This window comes from Aquarana catesbeiana, linkage group LG03 (genome assembly GCF_042186555.1).
Source record: "Aquarana catesbeiana isolate 2022-GZ linkage group LG03, ASM4218655v1, whole genome shotgun sequence".
In the NCBI taxonomy this organism is placed as follows: Eukaryota; Metazoa; Chordata; class Amphibia; order Anura; family Ranidae; genus Aquarana; species Aquarana catesbeiana.
This window is the reverse complement of record NC_133326.1, coordinates 78,194,948-78,220,746: the sequence shown is the minus strand read 5'-3', so window position 1 is coordinate 78,220,746 and position 25,799 is coordinate 78,194,948. Positions and strand designations below refer to the sequence as shown.

Here is a 25,799-nt window from a genome sequence, read left to right as displayed (position 1 = left end):
CTTGCAATATACATAGATCACCTAGAGGGAAATGTTTTGTTCTCAACAAAAGTGGAGCAACGCTTTAAGCTGGTCATAGATGGATTGAAATTTGGCCTGGATCAGCAAGGACTGGATGAGGCCATTCACATTCCAGTAAAGTTGATTTAATGATCGACTTCTTTCAAACTGGCTTGTGGGAAAACGTCCTTTTGATCAGTGTATTCTGACAGGGAAGGAGCCCCACTGTCCGAATATAATACTGGAGAAGAGCAGGTAAGGGAGAACTGCTTCAAGACAACACCAGACTCCATTGTTTTTTTTCTTAGACAGAGACAAGTATTTGATTTTTGGGGGTAGGTAGAGTGAAGATTTTCTGCCTAACCCCCTCCCCCCAAAAAAAAACAAGATCCCTAAAAATCTGTCTCAGTATAAAGATCCTACACTATGATTCCAGCCTTGTCTTAGTTGAACCAGAAGTTCACCCTTAGTAGAATTCCAACTGTGGGAGCCCAACCCCTCCAGATGCTTTGTGTCAAACCATAATAGATGCATGAAGAAAGCCCAAGGTATGAAAACAGGAGCCGTTTGAAACAAATACAAAAAACGAGGCATGATGGACATCTTGAAAGAAGCCGTTTGGCTAAACCAAGAATGACGGTAATAGACCAAAATTAAAAAAAAAAAAAAAGTGTGGAGTGTATGGCGGTGAGTAGTGTGTGCAGGAGAAGAGTGCAGGATGGTGTTAGTAGTTCATTATTTTTATCGTATTTTTTTACAATTTTATTTTTTCAAAATTAAAAAAAAAAAAAAATTGGGGGGGGGGGGGGCAGTGTCAGTAGAGCAATGGTCAGTGTAAGATTTTTATTTTTTACTATTTATTATTAACTATTTATTTTTATTTTTACTATTTTTATTGTGTGCAATTTATTTTTTCTAATTATTTTACAATTTATTTTTATTTTTTTCTCAAAATCCTTTGGGGGGCAGTGGATGGTGTCTGTAGGGCAGTGGGTGATGTCAGTAGTTTGTTTTTAATATTTTATTTTCTGTTATTTTTTACAATTTAATTTTTTATTTTAATTTTTATTTCATTGTTTTTTTTACAGTGTTTCTGGGGGAGGGGAGCAGTGGATGGTGTTAGCTGGGCAGTGTCAGTAGAGCAGTGGATGGTGTCAGTAATTTTTTTCTATTTTTATTTATGTTTTATTTATTTTTTCACAAATACATTTTATTTATTTTAATTTTTAAAATTTAATAATTTTTCTTCCTTTTTTTCCTACAATGCCTTTGAGGGGTAGGGGATTGGGGCAGCGGATTATGCTGGTAGGGGGGTAGATGGTGTTAGTAGAGCAATGGACAGTGTCAGAATTGTTTTAATTTTTACAATTTTATTTTTTTATTATTTCTTTCTATTTTTTTTTTTTATTATTATTTTTTCAAAATGCTTTTAGGGAGTGTTTTTTATTTTACTTTTTAGTGTTTTATTTTTTTTTTTTATCATTTTATTGAGAATTACATTTTTTAATATTTATTGCAATTTATTTTATACAATTCATACACATATATATAAATAATGTGCGATTGTACAACACTAGAATATGTAAGTGATATATACATGTATAGTAGCAATATGTGATTGCGATTTATAAATAAAGTTTATTTTTTTCAAAAGTTGGAGAAAAAAAAACAGCCCTTTGTTGCCAGGTAACAGGTGACTGATGATGTCACAGTGAGCAGCTGGGCTATAAAAAGCAGCACTGCAGTGGCAGGCAGACAGATATAAAGGAGCAGTTGAAGAGTACACAGTGATTTTCAGTGTCCCATTGTATTGTTGCTGTGACCCCAATATATTGTAGAGATATTATATCATATATTAGATAAAAAAGGAGACAGCGTAGGAAGAGATTTATTGCTTTGAATTTAAATTTTTTTTCTTTAAAAAAAATAAAAAAGCAGAAATATGTCTTGTAGAAATAGACAGGTCAGGACTTGTCTAAGTGCTGAGGACTTCACATTCCATACAGAATTAGGGAGAGGATCCTATGGACAGGTAAGTGATCATATTAGATTAGTAGTGAGGACACAGCTGGGTATCTCTAGAACTCTCTGATCTGATCTGTAGTTTTTCACCTTCATCTCACTAATGAAGCTGCCCAACAAACATGACATTTGGAGGTTGGAATAAACCAATAAAGTGGTTCCCCATCTTCATATCACCCCTCAGAGTTCTGATCCTGAGTCTCCCCTCAATTCACAGCTCTGATCAGAGATCACATGATCGGCTGGTTTCCTCTCTCATCGTCTGACAGAGGCAGGAGGAGGCTGAGATTCGTCCCTGACTCACTCGGGGGAGGAGACAGAGCTGATCATGTGATCGCTGAGAAGCGAGGCATTGCAGGATTATTTATACATCACACACGGGGCACAAAGCAGTGGTGTTCGTAAAGCTGTTGCTGAGGTCGCCATGGTGACCGGCCCCAGTCTATCTGGATAGGAGGAGCGGCTGATTAGACCTAAATGAAAGCACAATGTGTGCTGTGCTCTTTATCTCCCCCTACAGTGCAGTACCCGACAAGAAGAGATAAGGGGAAGCTCTGCCTTTTTTTAACCACTTGCGGAATGCCCACAATAGTGCCTGACAGAGCGAGGACGGGGATGTGTGAATGTAAACATAGAGATCTACGTTCTGTCAGGGGAGAGGAGAGACAGACCGTGTGTTCCTAGTATATAGGAATAACGATCGGTCTCCTCCCCATGTCAGTCCCATCCCCCCCCACCACACAGTTAGAACACACTGAGGGAACACATTTAACCCCTTGATCTCCCCCTAGTGTTAACCCCTTCCCTGCCAGTGTCATTTATACAGTAATCAGTGGCTATTTTTTAACTCTGATCGCTGATGTGTCAAAAGTGTCTGATCTGTCCGTAAATAACAAAAATGCCATAAATCTATTCCCAATTTTGTAGATGCTAAAACTTTTGCGCAAACCAATCAATATACACTAATTATACAAATATACAACATCACACGACCGCGCAATTGTCAGTTAAAAATGGCCTGGTCAGGAAGGGGGTAAATCCTTCCGGGGCTGAAGTGGTTAAAAAGGCTATCTGTATGTATGTATGTATGTATGTATGTATGTATGTGTGCATATGTATGTATTATGTATGTGCGTGTGCGCGCATGTATGTGTATGTATGTATTATGTATGTATGTGTATGTATGTATTATGTATGTATGTGTATGTATGTATTATGTATGTATATGTGTGTGTGCACACGTATGTATTATTTATATGTGTGTGTGTGCACATGTATGTATTATGTATGTGCGCACGCATGTATGTGTATGTATGTGTGTGCGCATGTTTTATAAGTATGTATTATGTATGTATGTCTGTGCACATGTATGTATGCACATTTTATATATGTCATTTTAATCCTGACCTCCTTAAAGCTGAGTTCCACACAAAAACGGAACTTCCGCTTTTCGGAACCCTCCCCCCCTCCGGTGTCACATTTGGCACATCTAACACCCCCCCCCTCCACTGATTGGGAATGGTGCAGTCCAAGGGTGATGGTTTCTCCTTGGTAATCTACAATATAATAAATGATGTTTTTTGGGTTCAGTTACTTTACTTTAACCCTCGCAGTGCAGAGGGGACCCCACTACATGGGGAATGTTTTTCCCTTAGATTTCAGCTTTAACCCTTTTTCTACCAAATCCTAAAGTAGCATTCCAAGCTACCCCCAGACTAGTCTTACAATTGTCCCCTCCCCCAAAGCCTAAGCTGACTAATCTCTGTAAGAAAGATTTATATACTTACCTATGTACAACCCTCTCCATCCAGTCATGTGATCTCCTATGTCATCCAGTGCCAGCTGCAGGTGAGAGGAGAGAGTGCTTAAAGGGGTTGTAAACCCATTTGGTTTTTCACCTCAATACATTCTATGCATTGAGGTGAAAAACCTCTTGCAGTGCATCTGCGCCCCAAAGCCCCCGTTTTACTTACCTGAGCCCGATCGTTCCTGCGCCGGAGACAAGCAACCGCTCTCAAGCCGGTGTAAGGTGCCGATTAATTGATTGATAGCAGCACAGCCATTGTCTCCCGCTGCTCTCACTCAAATCCAATGATGCGGGAGCCAGGGGGCGGAGCTAAGTCCTGCTGTCTGTGTCAATGGACGCAGCAGCAGGACACGGCAGCATGCCTGCACGAGTGCCCCGAGGGAGAGCGCTTCTCCGACGGGACACTTGAAAAAAGGAGAAGCCAGGAGCGCCACTGAGGGACCCCAGAAGAGGAGGATCGGAGCCACTCTGTGCAAAACCATCTGCACAGAGGAGGCAAGCATAACATGTTTGTTTTTTTAAAAGAAAAAAAAAATGCAAAGCTTTAGTGCCCCTTTAACAATGGCTGGTAAAGCCTGGAGGGGTGACCTCACCCATAGGCTTCCTATGGCCCATCCATTGTCATTGCTCCCTCCTCTCTCCTGCAGCCATCGCTGGCTGACACAGGGAGTCAGATCACATGACCCAACCGGGGTGGGCTGAAAATAGGTAAGTATATACAACATTCAGCCTGCTGTAATGAATAGGGCTGATGGAAGCTCATTTTTATGTCTATAGGACATTTATGGAGGTTGATAATATTCTGACAAATGACAGAAAGGGGGAAAAGAAATGTAATTACAGCGAGAACAGGAGGAATGTCTAGGAATGATGTTACAGCTAGAGCACATGGAAAAGAAGATGTACTAACCTCCCTCTCTCTCTCTCTTACAGGTTGTGGCTGCCACCCCCCACGCCATTAACAAACTGGTGGCCGTGAAGATGGTCAGCAAAAAGGATCTAATTAAGGACGATCCGGCTTCCGTCCTGATCGAGAGGAAGGTCCTGGAGATGGTTGAGTGCAGCCCTTACTGTACTCACCTCTATGGCGCCTTTCAGACAGAGGTAAGTGTATTTTCTATAAAATATAATATATAGTAGCAAAAATATTGTTTCATGACATCTGCATGCCGGCTTTGGAAGCTGAACTCCAGACAGGCAGGGAAGATGCAGATGTGACACATGTATAGTACATCTCACCTGTCAAAGGATTGTGTTGTGATCAAGGTAACCCTGCCAGACAACATTGCCAGGTCAGGGACCTCACTTTTCTCTGCTGTAGTCACACAATAGTGGCTGATCACCTGCCTTGCAGCCTACACTGATAACTGTCACACTGCATTAGGCAATGCTATACAATGCAAACTGGCCTGACTGGCTCTCACTGATAACAGTGTTCCACCACCTCTGGCTCAGGTTCTCTGCCAGCCACTATCACCTGTAAACACAGAAGTCACCTATAGTGGAGGTACTAGAGCCAGCTGGGTGCTTCAGCTTAATACTGCAACAAAAGTAAGATATGTGGACAATGGTGGAGCTTTTAAGGAAGGGGGGGTTGCATGGAGAGATCAGAACTAAAGATGGGTGAAAGTGGGATGTGGATGGGGGATGCAGAGGTAAAGTAGCTGTGGAAGTAGGCTGAACTCTGCACTCACTTTGTAGTGACCCCTGAACTCTGCACTCTGTATGTAATGTACTCCTGGTGTTTTATGCCCCTTTAAGTGGTTGTAAACCCTTGCAGACCACTTTTACCTACAGGTAAGCCTAGATTACCTAGATTAAGGCTTACCTGTAGGTGCAAAAAATATCTCCTAAACCTACATGGTTTAGGAGATATTTCCGAAAGACAGGTACCGATGTCTACGGCGCATGCCCCGTAGACAATGGCCCGCAGGCGCACTGAGCGTGCCGTCTCTAACGGCGATCATGCAGTTAGTGGCGGCACCAGCGCGCATGCGTGGGAGTGACGTCATCGTGGCTCCGGCCAATCACAGTGCCGGAGCCGTGATACCTGGAAAGAAGATGGACGCTTCGTAGGAGAAGGGACAGCGGTGACATTGCAGGCTCCCTTAGGTAAGTGACACATAATGGGCAACTATGCGATACAAAGTAGCCCATTATGCTTTACCTTTGCAGGGAAACAAAGAGGAAGTAAACTCATCAGGGTTTACTTCCCCTTTAAGACCCTCCCACTGTTAGTGGGTTAATAGTGTGGTTAAATTTCACTATGCAATGAGGTTTGGAGGGTGTGTGTGAGGGGCTTTTGGGGGGTCGTGATTGGGTTCCTGCACCTATTTTCTGAGAAAAAAAAGCCCTACCGATAACTGTCCCTCTCCTAGCTTCAATCCTGCTGCAAGGAAGAGGAAGCCAATATAAAAATGACTTTTGGTATTTTTACCAGCTGTATTTAAGAAATAGATTTACCGAATCTATCTCTGGAACCAAGTGGTGATTTATATCAGACTGGAGTTCACATAGAATTGGAGAAGTCAGATGTAGCGGAATACACCAGAAACATGTTACCAAAGGATGTATAGTAATAGATAGACATAGATATTATGCAGTGTTTTTTGGTAGAGAATTATAATCTTATTTTATTTTGACCTTCTAACTGAATTCATTCACTGACCTGTCTGTATTTCCTTCCCCAGAACTACTTATTCTTTGTAATGGAATACCTGAGTGGAGGAGAGCTGCGGAAGAAGATAACCAGCAAAGCAAAATTGACGATCGCCGCCATCAGACACATGGCAGTGGAGCTGCTTTGCGGTTTGCAGTTCCTACATTCAAAAGGTGTCGTGCACAGGTAAGTATCTTTAATAGACTGCAATTATTTTTACAATCTGCCCAATCGCTGAAACTGTAACTAAATCCCATTTGTGAAAAGAACTATTCACCCTTCTGCAAAAGGTGGAAGGGCGCAGAGGCAATACATTTTACACTTAGTGGTGCTTTCCTGTTTCCCCCTTCTCCATCCAATGATTGTGGCTGCCCTTCTGCTGGCCGTTCTCATAAGAGAATGGTTGAGTGCAGATTGTATCACTTTTTAATGTTTCACTTACACAGTAAAAAAAGGAGGGAATTTGGAGAATTTTTTTTTGATTTTCCACCAGGACTGATTGATTAGTGCTGATGAAAACAATTGTTTAATGATCATATAGTAGTAGTGCCATCAGTTCAGGAAAGACATCATTGTTTCCTGGATCCTATCATTCTGTGTATGGACAGCGCTAGGAAAGGCAGATTTGTGAATGTTAATCCCTCTATGGATCAGTAATATTGGGATATAGGGAGGAAAATTGACTGAACTGCAGATCTGATGCTCTTTTTCTTCGTAGGGATCTAAAACCTGAAAACATCCTTCTAGATGGGAAAGGTAATGTGAAAATAGCAGACTTTGGTCTAGCTGCGACCAACATGATCGGAAATAAGAAAGTAACTGAATATTGCGGAACATCCGGATATATGGCACCAGAGGTAAGTAAAAAAAAAAAAAGCCAAGGGAAACTTTCAGTCTGGCCTTTTCCAGTCTCAGCTGAGTGTGATTTGTTGCTCTGATCCTAATCTCTCTAATTTTCTTGCAGGTCTATGAATCTAAACCATACAACGCAATGGCAGATTATTTCTCTTTGGGAATAATTCTGTTTGAAGTGGCTTTCAAATATCACCCATTCTATGATGGCGAGGACGATAAGAAGATGAAGAAATGTATACTCCAGGATGAGCCACGTTACCCAGAAGAGGCTGACCCTGATCTTCTGGACTTACTGGCAAAGGTAAGTAGTGACACAGTCCCAGTGGGACAAGAAAAGTAGATATTTAAGCTCAGCCAATAAGTCAGTGTTCTTTGCAAAAGCAATGCTCTTTATTTGCTTTAGGGCTCTGAGTAAAGTGGAGCCTCATTTATCCCAATGATTGTAAATAAAATGAGCTAGGAGGTGGAGGAAACCTGTCACATGACCTTGAAATGTCATGTGACAATACTCTGCTCCTACGAACAAGCATTCTTCGCAAGTATTATGCAGAGAACACACTGCAGAGTCCACATTGTGCTCAGCATTTTATTAATAGGATGTAAATTGCCAGCGCTGTGTGGAGTATTTCCTGTGATGTGCGGAGAGTGAACACCGCAGATCTTTATAAATAGACCTCTTAGCAGTTTTATGCCATTACGGTCATCTAATGTTTCTCCATTTTCTTTTCCCTCACAGCTCCTGTGCAAAGACCCGAAGACCCGCAAAAAGGATGTTGCCAACATAAAGGACCACCCGTTCTTCAATGAAATAAATTGGGAAGAGCTGGATGTGGAAGAGCCTACCCCTCCATTTCCTAAAGATAGGAAGGTAAGTAGAAATTTGAGTGCTTTGTGTGCGGTCCACCCAGCCTGGCACTGTACACAAAATAAATGATGTTTGGAAGACAGTATCATTGTGCTTAACATGAAACCATCAAGTCCAGATTTATGAAAGGATATGAACATTCTGTCTTCAATTATTATAATTGTGCAGCTTTTTTATTCCCATCTTAGCTTTTCTGACTTATCAGATTTAGAGTCTGGGGGGAAAGAGTTACATATCACTTAGCTATAGGGCTCTGAGAGGACAGCAACAGGCAGACCTCATATGAGCTCTCAGCCCAACTCTCAATCTGAAGACTCAGGGGGAGTGAGTAAAGTGAAATAAGGGGACAGATATAAACCTTTCAGAAGTGAGTTTGCACAATTCTAATAGTGAAGATACATATCCTTGGTATCGGACATCTCACAATCATATGGACTTGGATGGCCCATACAGGGGGAAATGCCCCCAAGAGGTATTTCTTCTAATTATTAGTAAATCTAACTGATCTCTCTTTTTTAGAACCCCAGAACCATACAAATAAAGCGAATGGAGCTGGAAGAAATAACAGACAAAGAAAAGGCCGTTACAGATGACGAACAGAAATTGTTCACAGACTTTCCTTTTATCAGCGACAAATGGAAAGCCCTCATAAACCAAGAAGAGGCATCTTAAGCAGAAAATGACATAAATGCCTCAAAATAAATCATCAATTCACTCAAGAAAAAAAGGGAGGATACAATCATCCAGTGTTAACTAGCTGGAAGAATAAGGGGAGATGACCCCAAAAAGAAAGGCACAGCTAAGCACACTGCCCTTGAAACTGAGTGAAATGAAGCCAGAAAAACAAAAATGGAAACAGGATAGGGAAAAGGGGAGAGGGAAGGGAAAGAGAAGGAAAGAAGAAAGTGGGGGAGGAAAAAGCTGCTGGAGACAAGGACCAAAGACGGAAAGCTGCTGGATAGAAAGAGGGAAGAAAAAAAAGAGAACCAAGGAGGACAGGGAAGGGGGTGAATGAGGAAGGGAGGAGGGAGAACGGGAAAAGAGAAGAAAGAAAGGGAGAATGGGGGGGGGGGGGGAGAGAGAGAGAGAGAGAAAGAGGGAGAGAGAGAGAGAGGGGAGGAGAGAGGAGAGGGAGGGAGAGAGGAGAGGGAGGGAGGGAGAGAGGAGAGGGAGGGAGAGAGGGAGGGAGAGAGGGGGGAAGGGAGAGAGGGGGGGAAGGGAGAGAGGGGGGAGAGAACCAAAAAGGACAGGGAAGGGGGTGAAGAAGGAAGGGAGGATGGGAAAAGAGAGAGGGGGGGGAGAGAGAGAGAGGAGAGGGGGAGGGAGAGGGAGAGAGAGAGGAAGGGGGGGTAGAGAGAGAGGAAGGGGGGTAGAGAGAGAGGAAGGGGGGTAGAGAGAGAGGAAGGGGGGTAGAGAGAGAGGAAGGGGGGTAGAGAGAGGGAGGGGTAGAGAGAGGGAGGGGTAGAGAGAGGGAGGGGTAGAGAGAGGGGGGAGCAGATACCTGTGTAATACAGGCATTTTCTCCCACTTCTGGGCATAGATACCAGAGCCACCCACTGGTATCTATGCCACTAGTGCAGCGCGAGTCACGCATGCGCAGTAGGGAACTAGGAAGTGAAGCCGCAAGAAGAAAGAAGAGGAGGAGGAAAAGAAAAAGAGGAGGAGGAGGAGGAAAAGAAAAAGAGGAGGAGGAGGAGGAAAAGAAAAAGAGGAGGAGGAGGATGAGGAGGAGGAGGATGAGGATATAATCTCAAATCAGGTACAGTGGAACCTCAGATTACAAGCATAATCTGTTCCAGGAGAATGCTCGTAATCCAAAGTACTCGCATATCAAAGCGAGTTTCCCCATAGAAGTCAATGGAAACGAACCCGGAGATTTCAAAACCATTTCCACCTGAAAGGAAGAAGGAGATCTTTAGGCTGAAGATATATGCACAGATGAACAGAGCATGCGATTCCTTCATCCTCAAATTGGAAGGACTGGGATTTTTTGACCGCAAGCAAGATGAACTCCGAATTGCAGAGAAGTTCTGCTAAGTACCCAGGTAAAAACAGGACTAACATTTATTTACTGACACACACTGAACAACATACAATGACTGGCATGCACTGACCTACACTAACAGAGGACGTCCAGATGTACATAAACTGACTGGTCCATGCTTTAGAGAGATGTACACAGACAGACAACCAAATTAGGAGAGAGTAGATCGCACACACAGATTATAGGATGAGGCCTACTACAAACATACATCCAACATTAGAAAAATGATGACTAGCATCCAGTAGGGTAGCTTAGTGTAGTTAGTGTAGGTCCTGCCCTAGAAGAGTCTACCTTGCCGTGGTGGGCAGGCTTGGAATCTCTTGGTCAAAAGTGTGTCAGTGAATGGGAGAGAGGATCACTAGAGCTTCACTTCTGGCCAATTGATTTTACCAAAGGACTCTTGGTTTAATCAGAGTATATTTAGTTGGAAAAGGAAAAAATGTGTATAGGTCAAGAATTATACTTTCATAAACACACAATAAAAATTTGGTATATTTACATTTGAATTGCTTCCTCTTTTATTTAATCCTTTCATGACTCGGGGTCATTACCACTTGGATGCACAGGCCATATTTGCAAGGCCGGAAGGGGGTCTATGGCTACTTCTTCCACTTCTGGTGTGTGTGTAGGGATGTGTAATAGGTGTTTATGTATAAACATGTGTCCTAACCATGTATATAGGTATGTACTGACAAGCCCCTTATATGACAGTAGTGACAAGATCCTCTCAATGGAGACATCAGGGGTCTTCTAGCTTCATCCCAAGAACAGGATATATGATTAAATTTGGTAATGAAATATTCCCCTTAACTAGGAAAAGATATCAAGTTCTCAGGGAATTTTATATTCATTTTTAAATTTTATATTCCTACACATTCCCCTCACAAAATATATAGGAAATTCTTTCCATTTATCCAGGGCTAGAGGATCTGCTCTATTCAGAAGTGTTTTTCTGCCCTCACAATCTATACTTTAGTATTAAGCCTTTGGGCTCTTTCACATGGACGTTATCCGTGTACGGAGCCCGCTCTGTTCAGCGGGGTATCACTCCGTCGATCCCCGCTGAGCAGGCAGTTGACAGGTCTGTGTCTGCACACTGTGCAGGGATGGACCTGTCAGAGCGCCGCTCTCCCCTATGGGGGAATCGGATAAAGATGGACCGTAGAGTCCGTCGTCACCTGATCCGATGACGGATGGAAAAATAGGGTTTTCCTCCGTCACACTTTTTCAGATCGGAGTTGGCTGGATATCAGCAGACATGTCACCGCTGACATCCATCCCCCCCATAGACCTCTATGGAGTGTCCGTTCAGGTCTGCCTAAAAAACTGAGGCGAACCGTCCGTGTGAAAGGGGCTTTTCTCTAGTCTCCAATATAATTGTAAAATTCTCAATTTTAAAATCTCTTGCTTCTTAAAGTGACTGTAAATGTTTTACATTTTTTTCATTAAAATATTAAACATGTTATACTGATCTGCTCTGTGTAATGGTTTTGCACAGGGCAGCCCTGATCCTCCTCTTCTCGGGTCCCCCGTCGGTGCTCCTGGCTCCTCCCTTTGCCTGATATGGGGCACTTGTGTGTGCTCGATCTGGAGCCTCACTGCCTTTGTCTATTGTGTGAAAAACTGCACTTGGTGACTATTAAATGACACAGTGAAAAGAATTGCGACTCTCAGAGAAAGCAACACTCTAAAATGTGTCAACACCCAAAGAAATGTCACTATAGCTGGTTTGGTGCACTGTCTCTTAAATTGTTACATTAATATGAAAAGCTTAATTGATAATGACACAATGACAGTGGGACTAGGCCCTGCCCCTGGGCTACGCTCACAGCTTTTGACTGACAGCAGCTGGAGCCAATGGCTCCCGATGCTCTAAGCCAAGCCTGTGAGAGCGGGGAGAGGAGAGAAGAGCTGCTGCAGACGTTCATAGCACTGGATCGAAATCTGGCTCAGTTGAGTATTAAGGGGGAGAGGTTGGGTACTATTAAAAGTTTTTTACCTTAATGCACTTTCATTTAAAAAAAACTCCAATAGTACAATGGTAACCAATAACATTTTGCTTCTCAGGTTAACAACTCAGGTTATCTACTTTTGTCTATATCCTGTACAGTATGTCCTCGGTCTCTTTGTCATTCGACTTTTACCAGAGAGGAGTCGAGCATTACAGCCAGAAACATTGTTTCTATTTTCAATAGTTCTGTAGGAATAAAAGTAAAAAAATAGCCAGGGCTGAGCTTTTACTCCTTTCATACAGAAGCATCAGAAATATTTCTGTTGGGCTTGACTTATTTCCCAGATCACCTTTCTTTATTAGAAGGGACTTCTCCATCCTGGCTAGCATATATGGTGTGACTAAATGGGGTTCTGAATTAAGCTTTTCCTTAAAGTGGTTCTAAAGTATTAGGCTTAATGTACACAGGACGTTTTAACAACCTCAGGCGCTTTTAACCCTTTTTCGGCCACTAGCGGGGGTTAAAAGCGCCCGCTAGTGGCCAAAAAGCGCCGCAAAAACTAAGGTAAAGCGCTGTTAAGAATAGCGGCATTTTACCAATACATCAGTCTCAACATACATCAGTGTCCCCATCAGTCTCCCCATACACCTGTGTCCCTATCAGTCTCCCCATATACATCAGTGTCCCCATCAGTCTCCCCATATACATCAGTGTCCCCATCAGTCTCCCCATATACATCAGTGTCCCCATCAGGCTCCCCATATACATCAGTGTCCCCATCAGGCTCCCCATATACATCAGTGTCCCCATCAGGCTCCCCATATACATCAGTGTCCCCATCAGGCTCCCCATATACATCAGTGTCCCCATCAGGCTCCCCATATACATCAGTGTCCCCATCAGGCTCCCATATACATCAGTGTCCCCATCAGGCTCCCCATACATCTGTGTCCCCATCAGGCTCCCCATACATCTGTGTCCCCATCAGGCTCCCCATACATCAGTGTCCCCATCAGGCTCCCCATACATCAGTGTCCCCATCTGTGTCCCCATCAGGCTCCCCATACATCTGTGTCCCCATGACTCATCAGGGTATCCCCACAAATTGGTGTCCCCGTTAGAGCCCCCCACATTTTTGTGTCCCAATCACTCATCAGAGGCTCTCTGCACATTTGTGTCCCATCACAGGCCACCCCCGCTTGCATATTTGTGTCCCCATCAGAGCCATCACCCCCCCCCCCCCACAAATTTGTGTCCCCTTCAGAGCCATCACCCCCCAACACACACATTTTTTGTGCTCCCATCAGAGCCATCACCCCCCCCATATTTGTGTGTGCCCATCAGCCCCCCACATGTTTGTGTCCCCATCAGAGCCATCAGCCCCCCCCATGTTTATGTCCCCATCAGAGCCATCAGCCCCCCATATATTTGTGTCCCCATCAGAGCAATCAGCCCCCATGTGTGTGTCCCCATCAGAGCTATAACTCCCCAATATGTTTGTGTCCCCATCAGAGCCATAACCTCCCCCATATGATTGTGTCTCCATCAAAGCCATCAGCCCCCCACGTTTGTGTCCCCATCAGTCCCCCCCCAGATGTTTGTGTCCCCATTAGAGCCATTTAACCCATCCCTCACACATTTGTAACCATCTCACATCGGCGCCACCTGCATGTGTACTTTACCAGCACTTCTCAGACATTACACTGGCTGTACAGACGTGCTGCACCTCCCGACTCCCGCCCCGCTGGTATTACACACTGGTTACTGGTTAACAGTGAGGCAGGAGGCGGGAGCAGGAAGGTGGCAACAGGTCTACACTAAAGCACTTCTTTGGCTGCCCATGGTCCCAGCAGCCAACATAGTGAGATGACAGGAGGGATTGTGGGACCTGCGCTGAATATTGCTGGGGGTGAATATGCAGCGCAAGTTCCAGAACTGACAGGAGGACCGAGGACTCCAGCTGCGGGCCAGAAGAAATGGCCTGGAGGGCCGGATGTGGCCCACAGGCCGTACTTTGGAGGCCCCTGGTGTATGGTCACATTTATACACCTAAAATTACCAATTGCGCTTTCAGTGTCATTAATTGTTAATGCCACACCAAACACAAAAGCAAACACGCATTTTGCCACACAAAAAAACAAGTGACAAATGCAATAAAAAATGTGCAAAAATGTCCCCTGAGCTATTTTGTCATGTGTAGCACAGCCCATTGAAATCAACGAGCTGCCCTATGTGTGACACTGGAGAAACAAGCCAAAAAACTTGCACTCCCACTACTCTAGGTGTGAATGGGGCCTGAGAGTGAAATTGGTGCGTTTACACAAGAGCAATGAGGCTCCATTCACATCTGTGCGTTTTCAAATGCATCGCAAACCACAGAAAATGCACGTTTCACCACGCGTTTCAGAAATGCTGCAAATGTGCATCATGCTTGTGTTATCATTAAATGTTAAAGGCTCCCCAAGTGCAGCAAATGCACCAAAAACTGCAGTAACACACCACCACCTGCTCCAAAAAAAGTTCTGGAGCTTCTCTGGGGAGATTGTTATGCTTAAGGCAGCCCATTTAAGTGAATGAACTGGCCTATGCTTGACGAGTGAAAACACTCCAAAGTACCCAAAACAAACACATGCAGGAATGTGAGTTTTCACTACGCAAAGATGTGAACAGGGCCTGACAACTGATTGTCTCCCTCTTATGTTCTTGTATAAAGATGGCCATACACCATGCAACCTGATTGTACAATCTCTGTACAATTTCCTTTAGATTTACCAAAATGATGGAATACAGGACACACTTGAACAATCCATTAAATTTGTATCCAATCAGACGGGCCTTTGTACTACATAGCTGATGGGAGATCTAAAGGCGATTGTACAATCAGATTGTATAGGGAGTAGGTGGAAGGTAGTATTGTAATGAAGGAGTGTGGTCCAGAGTGGTGAACACACCCTATCATGCCCTCTTCTGTGATGCAACAAAGAAGTGAAGGCTTCTGGGAGATGATCTATAGAAAGTGAATACTGATACAAGCTACAGGAAGTGATGGAATCTGAAAATCTGTTCAAAAATACAAATAAACTGACAAGATGTGGAAAGGTGGGTTAGAAAAAAGCACATTGAGATGGATGGGCCCGAAATGGCATTAGAAAACACTTCTATTTACTATGAACACTGAAATTCTGCCCAAAAGGGTGAACCTTTCCTTTACCTACTATTCATATAGTAAATAAAATTTAGGTAGCCATAAAATACTCACTTTGAATTTCACCCGATTCCTGCTGAATTGGCCCAAATTTGAGCTGTGGATCTGTTGGTACCCCTTTGCTTAACGTGGAGTTCCACCCAAAAGGGGAAGCTCTGCTTAATTGGCTCCCCCCCTGCCCTTGTTTTTTACAGGTACCTGCAGACACTTCCAGATAACTTTGCTGCAGAAAACTCATCCGGAAGTTTGTCCCCCTCCTCCTTCCCCTGATGCCAGGCCATTCACAAAGCACAACGCGTTTCACGCCTGCGCAGTAGGGAACAGTATGTGTAGCTGCTGACTTCATTTTTTCTGAAGTCTGGAGCTCCTCATTACAAAAGTTGATATTTGGATTGACTTTTGTCAAAGCAGCCAGCGAGAAAAATGTTGGCCAAACGATGCCTGCATCCAGTCAGATGCTGGGACTGTCCAGGAATCCATGCCGTTTAGCGGGATGGAGAAATCAATCAGTTTCTCCTGTTCAGGAAACTGAATGAGAGAAATCTACATGCGTGTAGCCAGCTATAGCAGGGTGTGGGGTTGGGCTGTAGTCTGACATTAGTAAAGGACCTTATTCCAGCCTAATTAACCTCCATAATAACCGTGAAGTCAGTATAATCTATTGAAGTAATATCAGGATGGAAGGCTCTCATATTTCTATCCTAACATATTCTGCTTAACCTCCCTCCCCCCATGCAGTGGCGTAGTGTGGGTTGTCAATGCCTGGGGCAAGGCAAGTAATTTGTGCCCCCTAACCCATAGACTTTTAGCACTCCATGAGTCCTTTACATAAGTACAATATTAAACCCCTTACCTAAGGAGAAGTGGAAGACATACTGAGTGGAGGTCCCTTTGCACACATCAGGCACAGGTACTTGAAGGCCTTGGTGCTGTTCTTTAAGGTGCACACACTGCAGTCCCAATAGTCTTCATCTGAGGAGGGCTTCCGCTTCAGTCTGTGGAGAAGACACACACAGGTCAAACACACAGCACACAACAAGGTCTCTGCTTCTCTGCTCCACCACACAGAAGACCACCACCCTCTCTGGACTGCTCCACTGGCACCACTCACCTGGCTGGTAGGGCTCTAAAGCATACCTGCATATGTCAGCCATGAGGAATGGTGTGTCCCCCAGGAGCTGCAGGAAGATGGTGGCAGAAGTAAGGTTCAAGTGGTGGTCCCTTGGGCCTTGCATACATCACACATCAGGTGGTGTCAGGGAATGGAGTACTGGCCACATGGTGATGGAAAAAGGCTGAGAGTGTGACTTCTAACTTTTAGGTCAACAGTTGTAGCACTAGAAGTGATGCAAGGTCAGTGATGAAGCACTGGAGTGGCTAGGGGTGAGCTTCTGTGACTCCAAAATCTGCGAGATAGAAGGTTGGCAGGGAACACTAATACAGTAGATTTTGGAGTGTAGTGAGGTGATGGTGAGGGTGATGGCTTCACTTACAGCCTCTGCTTCCCATTCCTGTCTCTGCTACTGCCATTTATTACTGCTGGAGGTAGAGAAGGCCAAGATCCTCCTAAACCCCCTAGACAAAGGAAAGGGAGATATAAGAGCAGGATACAGCTACAGTGGCTGGAGAGGGAACAGTGTTAGTCAGCTGCTTTGTCATCTTACCCAACTGGGCCCTCCTTCGAGCTGGGTGGTAGATTTTCATGCACGGAGAACCCAGCTTGTTAACCCTTCAACCCCTTTTATAGTGCTAAGAACAGATGTTTCAGATGACCATAATTTTGTCAGAAGGCAAGTTCTTAAAGAATGCAAGGTGGCAGAGGCTCTGTGACCAGTTGCTGTGGAAAGTCCCCCTTGATCTACCGCTGACCATCATGCTAATGGTCTATGGCTATACCATCAGCCTGTGTCAACCACTTCATCACTAAAGGATAAGTTCACCTTTGGGAACATGTTAAATGTTCAACCCGTTTTTAAGGTGAAACATGTAAGGTGTTCCCAATGCTGCAGCTGATGCCCACTACCCCCCCTTGTGACAGCAGTACGGGGAGAATTTTCCTGTACTACCTGTCACCCACAGTCACACAGCTCTGTCGGCTTGTAGTTCTCAATGTACTACCACAGCGCTGTGGAGTACCATTGTAGTCCATCGATTTCTTCCTGTCAGTGTATTTCCCTGCCCATATGGGATGTACAGCACACAGATATACTGACAGATCTGAAGGAGACCTGCATGGCACCAGCCTTCTGATCGCTGATGCAATGCTTTACAGGCTCTAAAAGAAAAAAAATAATCAAAGCACATTTTTTTTATCTGAAAAAAATTAGCATTTATTATTTATTTCTAAAAGGTGAACTTATCCTTTAACCAACTCTTCCTCCTGACTGGGCTCATACTCACAGTAAGTGCCAGGAGGTGTGCATGCCTGTGGTCCCCCTCTTCAAACATGGTCTGCGAAGGGCTGACTGCAGACACTGACCCAACCTACTCTGACTGGTTGCTGGTCTTCCTCCTATTCCTTCTTCAAAGGGAAACTAGGTAGGTGTTGGGCATGAGTGTATTACAACAATGAAAGGAATGAACTCCTGCGTTGCCTAGTTGGTGTATGTGTATTGACAAAGGAAAGTGTTGCAATACAGAATATAAAAATAAAATAAATAAAAATTACAAGGATACAGCTCCTTTCATACGATCGGACCGATTGGGTCCGCCTGTCCATTTTTCAGGTGGACCCGATCGGGCCACCCATTGTCCTCTATGAGGAGGCGGATGTCAGCGGACATGTGTCTGCTGGCATCCGATTCAACAAAATCCGCTGAAAACAGATGTATGGCGATACGTTCGCCAACCATCCAGAGAGCGGGATCGGATGGAAACTGACATGCAATTCATTTCCATCCGATTGCCCCATAGAGTAGAGTGGGCTCTGTCCTTGCCCGCTTTGCACAGTAGGGCAGACATGGACATCTGCCTGTTCAGCGGGGATCAGCGGAGAGATATCTCGCTAAGCAGGCAGATTCCGCTCGGACAGATCTGCCCCGTGTGAAAGGGGCCTAAGGCCTCTTTCTCACGGGGCGGATCAGTGATGATCCGCCCCGTGAACATCCGCTGGCTCAGCGGGGATCGCTCCGCCGATCCCCGCTGAGCAGGAAGATGACAGGTGCATCGCTGCACGCTGTGCAACGGCGGACCTGTCAGAGCGCCGCTCTCCCCTATGGGGGGATCGGATGACGACGGACCGTAGTGTCCGTCGTCATCCGATCCAATCCGAAAACGTATGGAAAAGTAGGTTTTTCCTCCGTTACACTTTTCGGATCGGAGCGGGGTCGGATGTCAGCGGACATGTCACCGCTGACATCCGACACTCCATAGGGATGAATGTATGTCCGTTTTTCATCCGAAAATGGAAGGATGAAAAACGGACATACGGATCGTCCATGTGAAAGAGGCCTAAATGAATGATGCTGCTGCAGTCACAAATTTGTTCCCACAATGTACAGACAAAATAATATAAAGTGTGCTGCTCTGCAAATCAGTGTACAAAACAAAAAGTACTGCTAACAACTAGCAAAAATAACTAAAAACATAAAACACGTCCTACATTCATATCTTCAATTCATCAATAAAATATACGATTAGAATATAAATCAAAGTCTATATAGTAGTGAAATAAATCTGTGTCTGTGTGTCCATAGTATATCAATGTTCTTCAGTGCTCTTGGGGTCCCACACCTTTTCAATGATAGTTCACTTTTACAAAAACCTGCCTATGCAGATAAGGGGTGTTTGTAGATAAAAACAAACTGTGTAGCTCTGACTAAAGACGAATAACACCCTTGCTACAGGTGTAGACCATTTACATACCTTATGAAGCCTGACTGGAATGCTCCCAGGACGTTGCTAAGTGAGGCCTAGTCATCACTACTCACCTCCACCATCACAGGAGTGAGCTCTTTCTCTGATTCAAACCCCCTCACATGTCCTTTCTCTCCTCTGATGCAGAAGCTTTGAGCTCAGCATTTGAGAACTCACTCCTGTACTGGTGGAGGTGATCAGTGATGACTAGGCCTCACTTAGCAACGTCCTGGGAGTATTCCAGTCAGGCTTCATAAGGTACGTAAATGGCCTACACCTATAGCAGGTGCTTTATCCAACTTTAGTCAGAGTTGCACAGTTTGTTTTTATTTACAGACACCCCTTATCTGCTTAGACAGTTTTGTAGTAAAGGTGAACTATTCCTTTAAATCAAATCACAGTGCTCCTAAGTGAATCCATATGTGTCACTTCTGTGCTCACTAAGCTCTCACCTTCCCGTATATGATATACGCACAATAACCATCAGAAAGCGGTTGTATAATCCGTAGATTTCCTATCCACCAGTGAACCTACAGCTGTTACTTCACATACTCCTGATGCTCATGGCACTGGTTCCTTAAACCACTTCAAGACCAGGCATATTTCTGACATTTGTTGTTTACAAAAAAGTTTACACACACACACACACACACACACACACACACACACACATACATACTTATTTTAGAGGTGGGCGATTTTCTAAAAATATATTATATATATATTTTCTAGCAGAGACCCAGGAGAATAAAATGACCGTCGTTGCAATATGTTATGTCACACTGTATTTGTCTTTCAAACGCAATTTTTTGGGGGAAAAAATACACTTTAATGAATTAAAAATAAATAAATAAATAAACAGCAAAGTTAGCCCAATTTTTTTGTATAATGTGAAAGATGATGTTATGCCAGGTAAATAGATAACTAACATGTCATGCTTTAAAATTGTGTACACTTGTGGAATGGCGACAAACTACGGTACTTAAAAATCTCCATAGGTATTGCTTTAAAAAAATGTAATGGTTACCAGGTTAGAGTTACAGAGGAGGTCTTGTACTAGAATTATTGCTCTTGTGACGATACCTCACATGTGTGATTTGAACATGGTTTACTTATGTATGCGTTTTCTTTGGCGGGTGAGCATAGAGTGATGGGGAACTTTTTTTTTTTTTTTACACTGTCCCTTTAATTTTTTAATTTAATTTTTTTTCTGATCACTTATTGCTGTCACAGGGAATGTAAACATTATTTATATCTTTATGGAGAGATCTGGGGTTTAAAAGACTGCAAACCCCTCCTCTGCACTTAAAAGTATTCAAAAATGGCAAAATCTGCGTTTTTGAATACTTTGGATTTTTAGACCAACGGTACCGGGGTGATTCCTCTAGCTGCAGGCGTCACTCTGGTACAACCACTTTCTAAAAATGACGTACAGGTACATGATTTTGCGGAAAGTGGTTTTTAACCAGTTGCCGACCGCCGCACAACGATGTACGTCGGCAGAGCGGCACGGGCAGGCAAAAGGACTTACAGGTACGTCCTTGCCTGCCCGTGGTTGGGGGGTCTGATCGGACCCCCCCCCCGGTGCCTGCGGCGGTCGGCAAATCCTCCCCGGCGATCGGTGGTGAGGGGGAGGCCATCCATTCCTGGCCCCCCCCTCGCGATCGCTCCTGACCAAGCAAATCATTTCCCTGCCTCTGTATTGTACACAGAGGCAGAGGAAATGATGTCATCTCTCCTCGGCTCGGCATTTTCCGTTCCGGCGCCGAGGAGAGAAGACTGTAATGTGAGTGCACCAACACACACACACTCAGTAGAACATGCCAGGCACACATTACACCCCTGAACCCCCCCAATCACCCCTCCCCCTCCCTGTCACACTGACACCAAGCAGGTTTTTTTTTTTGTTTTTTTTTTCTGGTTACTGCATGGTGTCAGTTTGTGACAGTTACTGTGGTAGGACAGTTACTGTTAGCCCCCTTTAGGTCTAGGGTACCCCCCTAACCCCCCCTAATAAAGTTTTAACCCCTTGATCACCCCCTGTCGCCAGTGTCGCTAAGCGATCATTTTTCTGATCGCTGTATTAGTGTCGCTGGTGACGCTAGTTAGGGATGTAAATATTTAGGTTCGCCGTCAGCGTTTTATAGCGACAGGGACCCCCATATACTATCTAATAAATGTTTTAACCCCTTGATTGCCCCCTAGTTAACCCTTTCACCACTGTTTACCGAACAACTGTTACGGGTGACGTTGGTTAATTCATTTTTTAGTGTCAGGGAACCCGCTGTTTATTACCGAATAAAGGTTTAGCCCCCTGATCGCCCGGCGGTGATATGCGTCGCCCCAGGCAGCGTCAGATTAGCGCCAGTACCGCTAACACCCACGCACGCAGCATACGCCTCCCTTAGTGGTATAGTATCTGAATGGATCAATATCTGATCCGATCAGATCTATACTAGCGTCCCCAGCAGTTTAGGGTTCCCAAAAACGCAGTGTTAGCAGGATCAGCCCAGATACCTGCTAGCACCTGCGTTTTGCCCCTCTGCCCGGCCCAGCCCGGCCCACCCAAGTGCAGTATCGATCGATCACTGTCACTTACAAAACACTAAACACATAACTGCAGCGTTCGCAGAGTCAGGCCTGATCGCTGCGATCGCTAACAGTTTTTTGGATAGCGTTTTGTTGAACTGGCAAGCACCAGCCCCAAGCAGCGTCAGGTTAGCGCCAGTACCACTAACACCCACCGTACACCTCCCTTAGTGGTGTAGTATCTGAACGGATCAATATCTGATCCGATCAGATCTATACTAGCGTCCCCAGCAGTTTAGGGTTCCCAAAAACGCAGTGTTAGCGGGATCAGCCCAGATACCTGCTAGCACCTGCATTTTGCCCCTCCGCCCGGCCCAGCCCACCCAAGTGCAGTATCGATCGATCACTGTCACTTACAAAACACTAAACACATAACTGCAGCGTTCAAAGAGTCAGGCCTGATCCCTGCGATCGCTAACAGTTTTTTTGGTAGCTTTTTATTGAACTGGCAAGCACCAGTGGCCTAGTACACCCCGGTCGTAGTCAAACCAGCACTGCAGTAACACTTGGTGACGTGGCGAGTCCCATAAGTGCAGTTCAAGCTGGTGAGGTGGCAAGCACAAGTAGTGTCCCGCTGCCACCAAGAAGACAAACACAGGCCATCGTGCCCATAGTGCCCTTCCTGCTGCATTCGCCAATCCTAATTGGGAACCCACCGCTTCTGCTTCCCCTATTCACATCCCCAACCAAATCAGTCGGCTGCATGAGAGGCATTTTCTTTATGTCCTCCCGAGTACCCCTACCCAACTAACCCCCCCAAAAAAGATGTTGTGTCTGCAGCAAGCGTGGATATAGACGTGACACCCGCTATTATTGTCCCTCCTGTCCTGACAATCCTGGTCTTTGCATTTGTGAATGTTTTGAGCGCTACCATGCACTAGTTGAGTATTAGCGTAGGGTACAGCATTGCACAGACTAGGCACACTTTCACAGGGTCTCTCAAGATGCCATCGCATTTTGAGAGACCCGAACCTGGAACCGGTTACAGTTATAAAAGTTACAGCTACAAAAAAAGTGTAAAAAAAAAAAAAAAAAAACACAAACAAAAATATAAAATAAAAAAAAAATAGTTGTCGTTTTATTGTTCTCTCTCTCTATTGTTCTGCTCTTTTTTACTGTATTCTATTCTGCAATATTTTATTGTTATTGTTATTATGTTTTATCATGTTTGCTTTTCAGGTATGCAATTTTTTATACTTTACCGTTTACTGTGCTTTATTGTTAACCATCTTTTTGTCTTCAGGTACGCCATTCACGACTTTGAGTGGTTATACCAGAATGATGCCTGCAGGTTTAGGTATCATCTTGGTATCATTCTTTTCAGCCAGCGGTCGGCTTTCATGTAAAAGCAATCCTAGCGGCTAATTAGCCTCTAGACTGCTTTTACAAGCAGTGGGAGGGAATGCCCCCCCCCCACGTCTTCCGTGTTTTTCTCTGGCTATCCTGTCTCAACAGGGAACCTGAGAATGCAGCCGGTGATTCAGCCAGCTGACCACAGAGCTGATCAGAGACCAGAGTGGCTCCAAACATCTCTATGGCCTAAGAAACTGGAAGCTACGAGCATTTTATGACTTAGATTTCGCGGGATGTAAACAGCGCCATTGGGAAAGCATTTTATCACACCGATCTTGGTGTGGTCAGATGCTTTGAGGGCAGAGGAGAGATCTAGGGTTTAACAGACCCCAATTTAAAAAAAAAAAAAAAAAAGAAGAGTACCTGTCACTACCTATTGCTACCATTTTGCCAGATGTAAATAGCGCCATTGGGAAATTGGGGAAGCATTTTATCACACCGATCTTGGTGTGGTGTGGTCAGATGCTTTGAGGGCAGAGGAGAAATCTAGGGTCTAATAGACCCCAATTTTTTCAAAAAAAGAGTACCTGTCACTACCTATTGCTATCATAGGGGATATTTACATTCCCTGAGATAACAATAAAAATGATTTAAAAAAAAAAAAAAAAAATGAAAGGAACAGTTTAAAAATAAGATAAAAAAGCAAAAAAATAATAAAGAAAAAAAAAAAAAGCACCCCTGTCCCCCCTGCTCTTGCGCTATGTAAACAGCAATTGCACCATGCATGTGAGGTATCGCCGCAAAGATCAGATCGAGGGCAGTAATTTTAGCAGTAGACCTCCTCTGTAAATCTAAAGTGGTAACCTGTAAAGGCTTTTAAAAATCTATTTATTTTGTTGCCACTGCACGTTTGTGCGCAATTTTAAAGCATGTCATGTTTGGTATCCATGTACTCGGCCTAAGATCATCTTTTTTATTTCATCAAACATTTGGGCAATATAGTGTGTTTTAGTGCATTAAAATTTTAAAAAGTATGTTTTTTCCCCAAAAAATGCGTTTGAAAAATCGCTACGCAAATACTGTGTGAAAAAAAAAATGAAACACCCACCATTTTAATCTGTAGGGCATTTGCTTTAAAAAAATATATATAATGTTTGGGGGTTCAAAGTAATTTTCTTGCAAAAAAAAAAAATTTTTTCATGCAATCAAAAAGTGTCAGAAAGGGCTTTGTCTTCAAGTGGTTAGAAGAGTGGGTGATGTGTGACATAAGCTTCTAAATGTTGTGCATAAAATGCCAGGACAGTTCAAACCCCCCCCCCCCCCCAAATGACCCCATTTTGGAAAGTAGACACCCCAAGCTATTTGCAGAGAGGCAGGTCGAGTCCATAGAATATTTTATATTGTGACACAAGTTGCGGGAAAGAGACAAATTTTTTTTTTTTTTTTGCACAAAGTTGTCACTAAATGATATATTGCTCAAACATGCCATGGGAATATGTGAAATTACACCCCAAAATACATTCTGTTGCTTCTCCGGAGTATGGGGATACCACATGTGTGGGACTTTTTGGGAGCCTAGCCGCGTACCTGGCCCCGAAAACCAAGCACCGCCTTCAGGCTAAGGGCGTAAATTTTTGATTTCACTCTTCACTGCCTATCACAGTTTCGGAGGCCATGGAAAGCCCAGGTGGCACAAACCCCCCCCAAATGACCCCATTTTGGAAAGTAGACACCCCAATCTATTTGCTGAGGGGCATGGTGAGTATTTTGCAGACCTCACTTTTTGTCACAAAGTTTTGAAAATTGAAAAAAGAAAAAAAAAATGTATTTTTCTTGTCTTTCTTCATTTTCAAAAACAAATGAGAGCTGCAAAATACTCATCATGCCTCTCAGCAAATAGCTTGGGGTGTCTACTTTCCAAAATGGGGTCATTTGGGGGGGGGTTTATGCCATCTGAGCATTTTATGGCCTTCAAAACTGTGATAGGTAGCGAGGAGTGAAATCAAAAATTTACACCCTTAGAAATCCTGAAGGCAGTGACTGGTTTTCGGGGCCCCGTACGCGGCTAGGCTCCTAAAACGTCCCACACATGTGGTATCCCCATACTCAGGAGAAGCAGCTAAATGTATTTTGGGGTGCAATTCCACATATGCCCATAGCCTGTGTGAGCAATATATCATTTAGTGACAACTTTTTGTAATTTTTTTTTTTTTTTTTTGTCATTATTCAATCACTTGGGACAAAAAAAATGAATATTCAATGGGCTCAACATGCCTCTCAGCAATTTCCTTGGGGTGTCTACTTTCCAAAATGGGGTCATTTGTGGGGGTTTTGTACTGCCCTGCCATTTTAGCACCTCAAGAAACGACATAGGCAGTCAACTATTAAAGGCTGTGTAAATTCCAGAAAATGTACCCTAGTTTGTAGACGCTATAACTTTTGCGCAAACCAATAAATATATACTTATTGACATTTTTTTTACTAAAGACATGTGGCCGAATACATTTTGGCCTAAATGTATGACTAAAATTCAGTTTATTGGATTTTTTTTAGAACAAAAAGTAGAAAATATCATTTTTTTTCAAAATTTTCGGTCTTTTTCCGTGTATAGCGCAAAAAATAAAAACGGCAGAGGTGATCAAATACCATCAAA

The 25,799-nt window shown here is 43.9% G+C and overlaps 1 protein-coding gene and 1 long non-coding RNA gene across 2 annotated transcripts in view; one reads left to right on the top strand and one right to left on the bottom strand.

The window, feature by feature from the left end:
* The window catches only part of LOC141131453 (uncharacterized), an 82,472-nt gene that overhangs the window by 11,141 nt on the left and 45,532 nt on the right, over nt 1–25,799 (bottom strand). The window contains exon 2 of the long non-coding RNA XR_012242780.1: nt 16,263–16,404. This is a non-coding gene — a long non-coding RNA (uncharacterized lncRNA). The remainder of the gene's footprint in view (nt 1–16,262; nt 16,405–25,799) is intronic.
* Nucleotides 6,523–9,289, top strand: LOC141131450 (protein kinase C theta type-like). The gene is made up of 5 exons (XM_073618741.1): nt 6,523–6,674; nt 7,207–7,345; nt 7,453–7,644; nt 8,080–8,211; nt 8,728–9,289. Exons 1-5 carry the CDS (start codon nt 6,538–6,540, stop codon nt 8,878–8,880), a joined length of 753 nt encoding a protein of 250 aa, XP_073474842.1. The 5' UTR covers nt 6,523–6,537; the 3' UTR covers nt 8,881–9,289.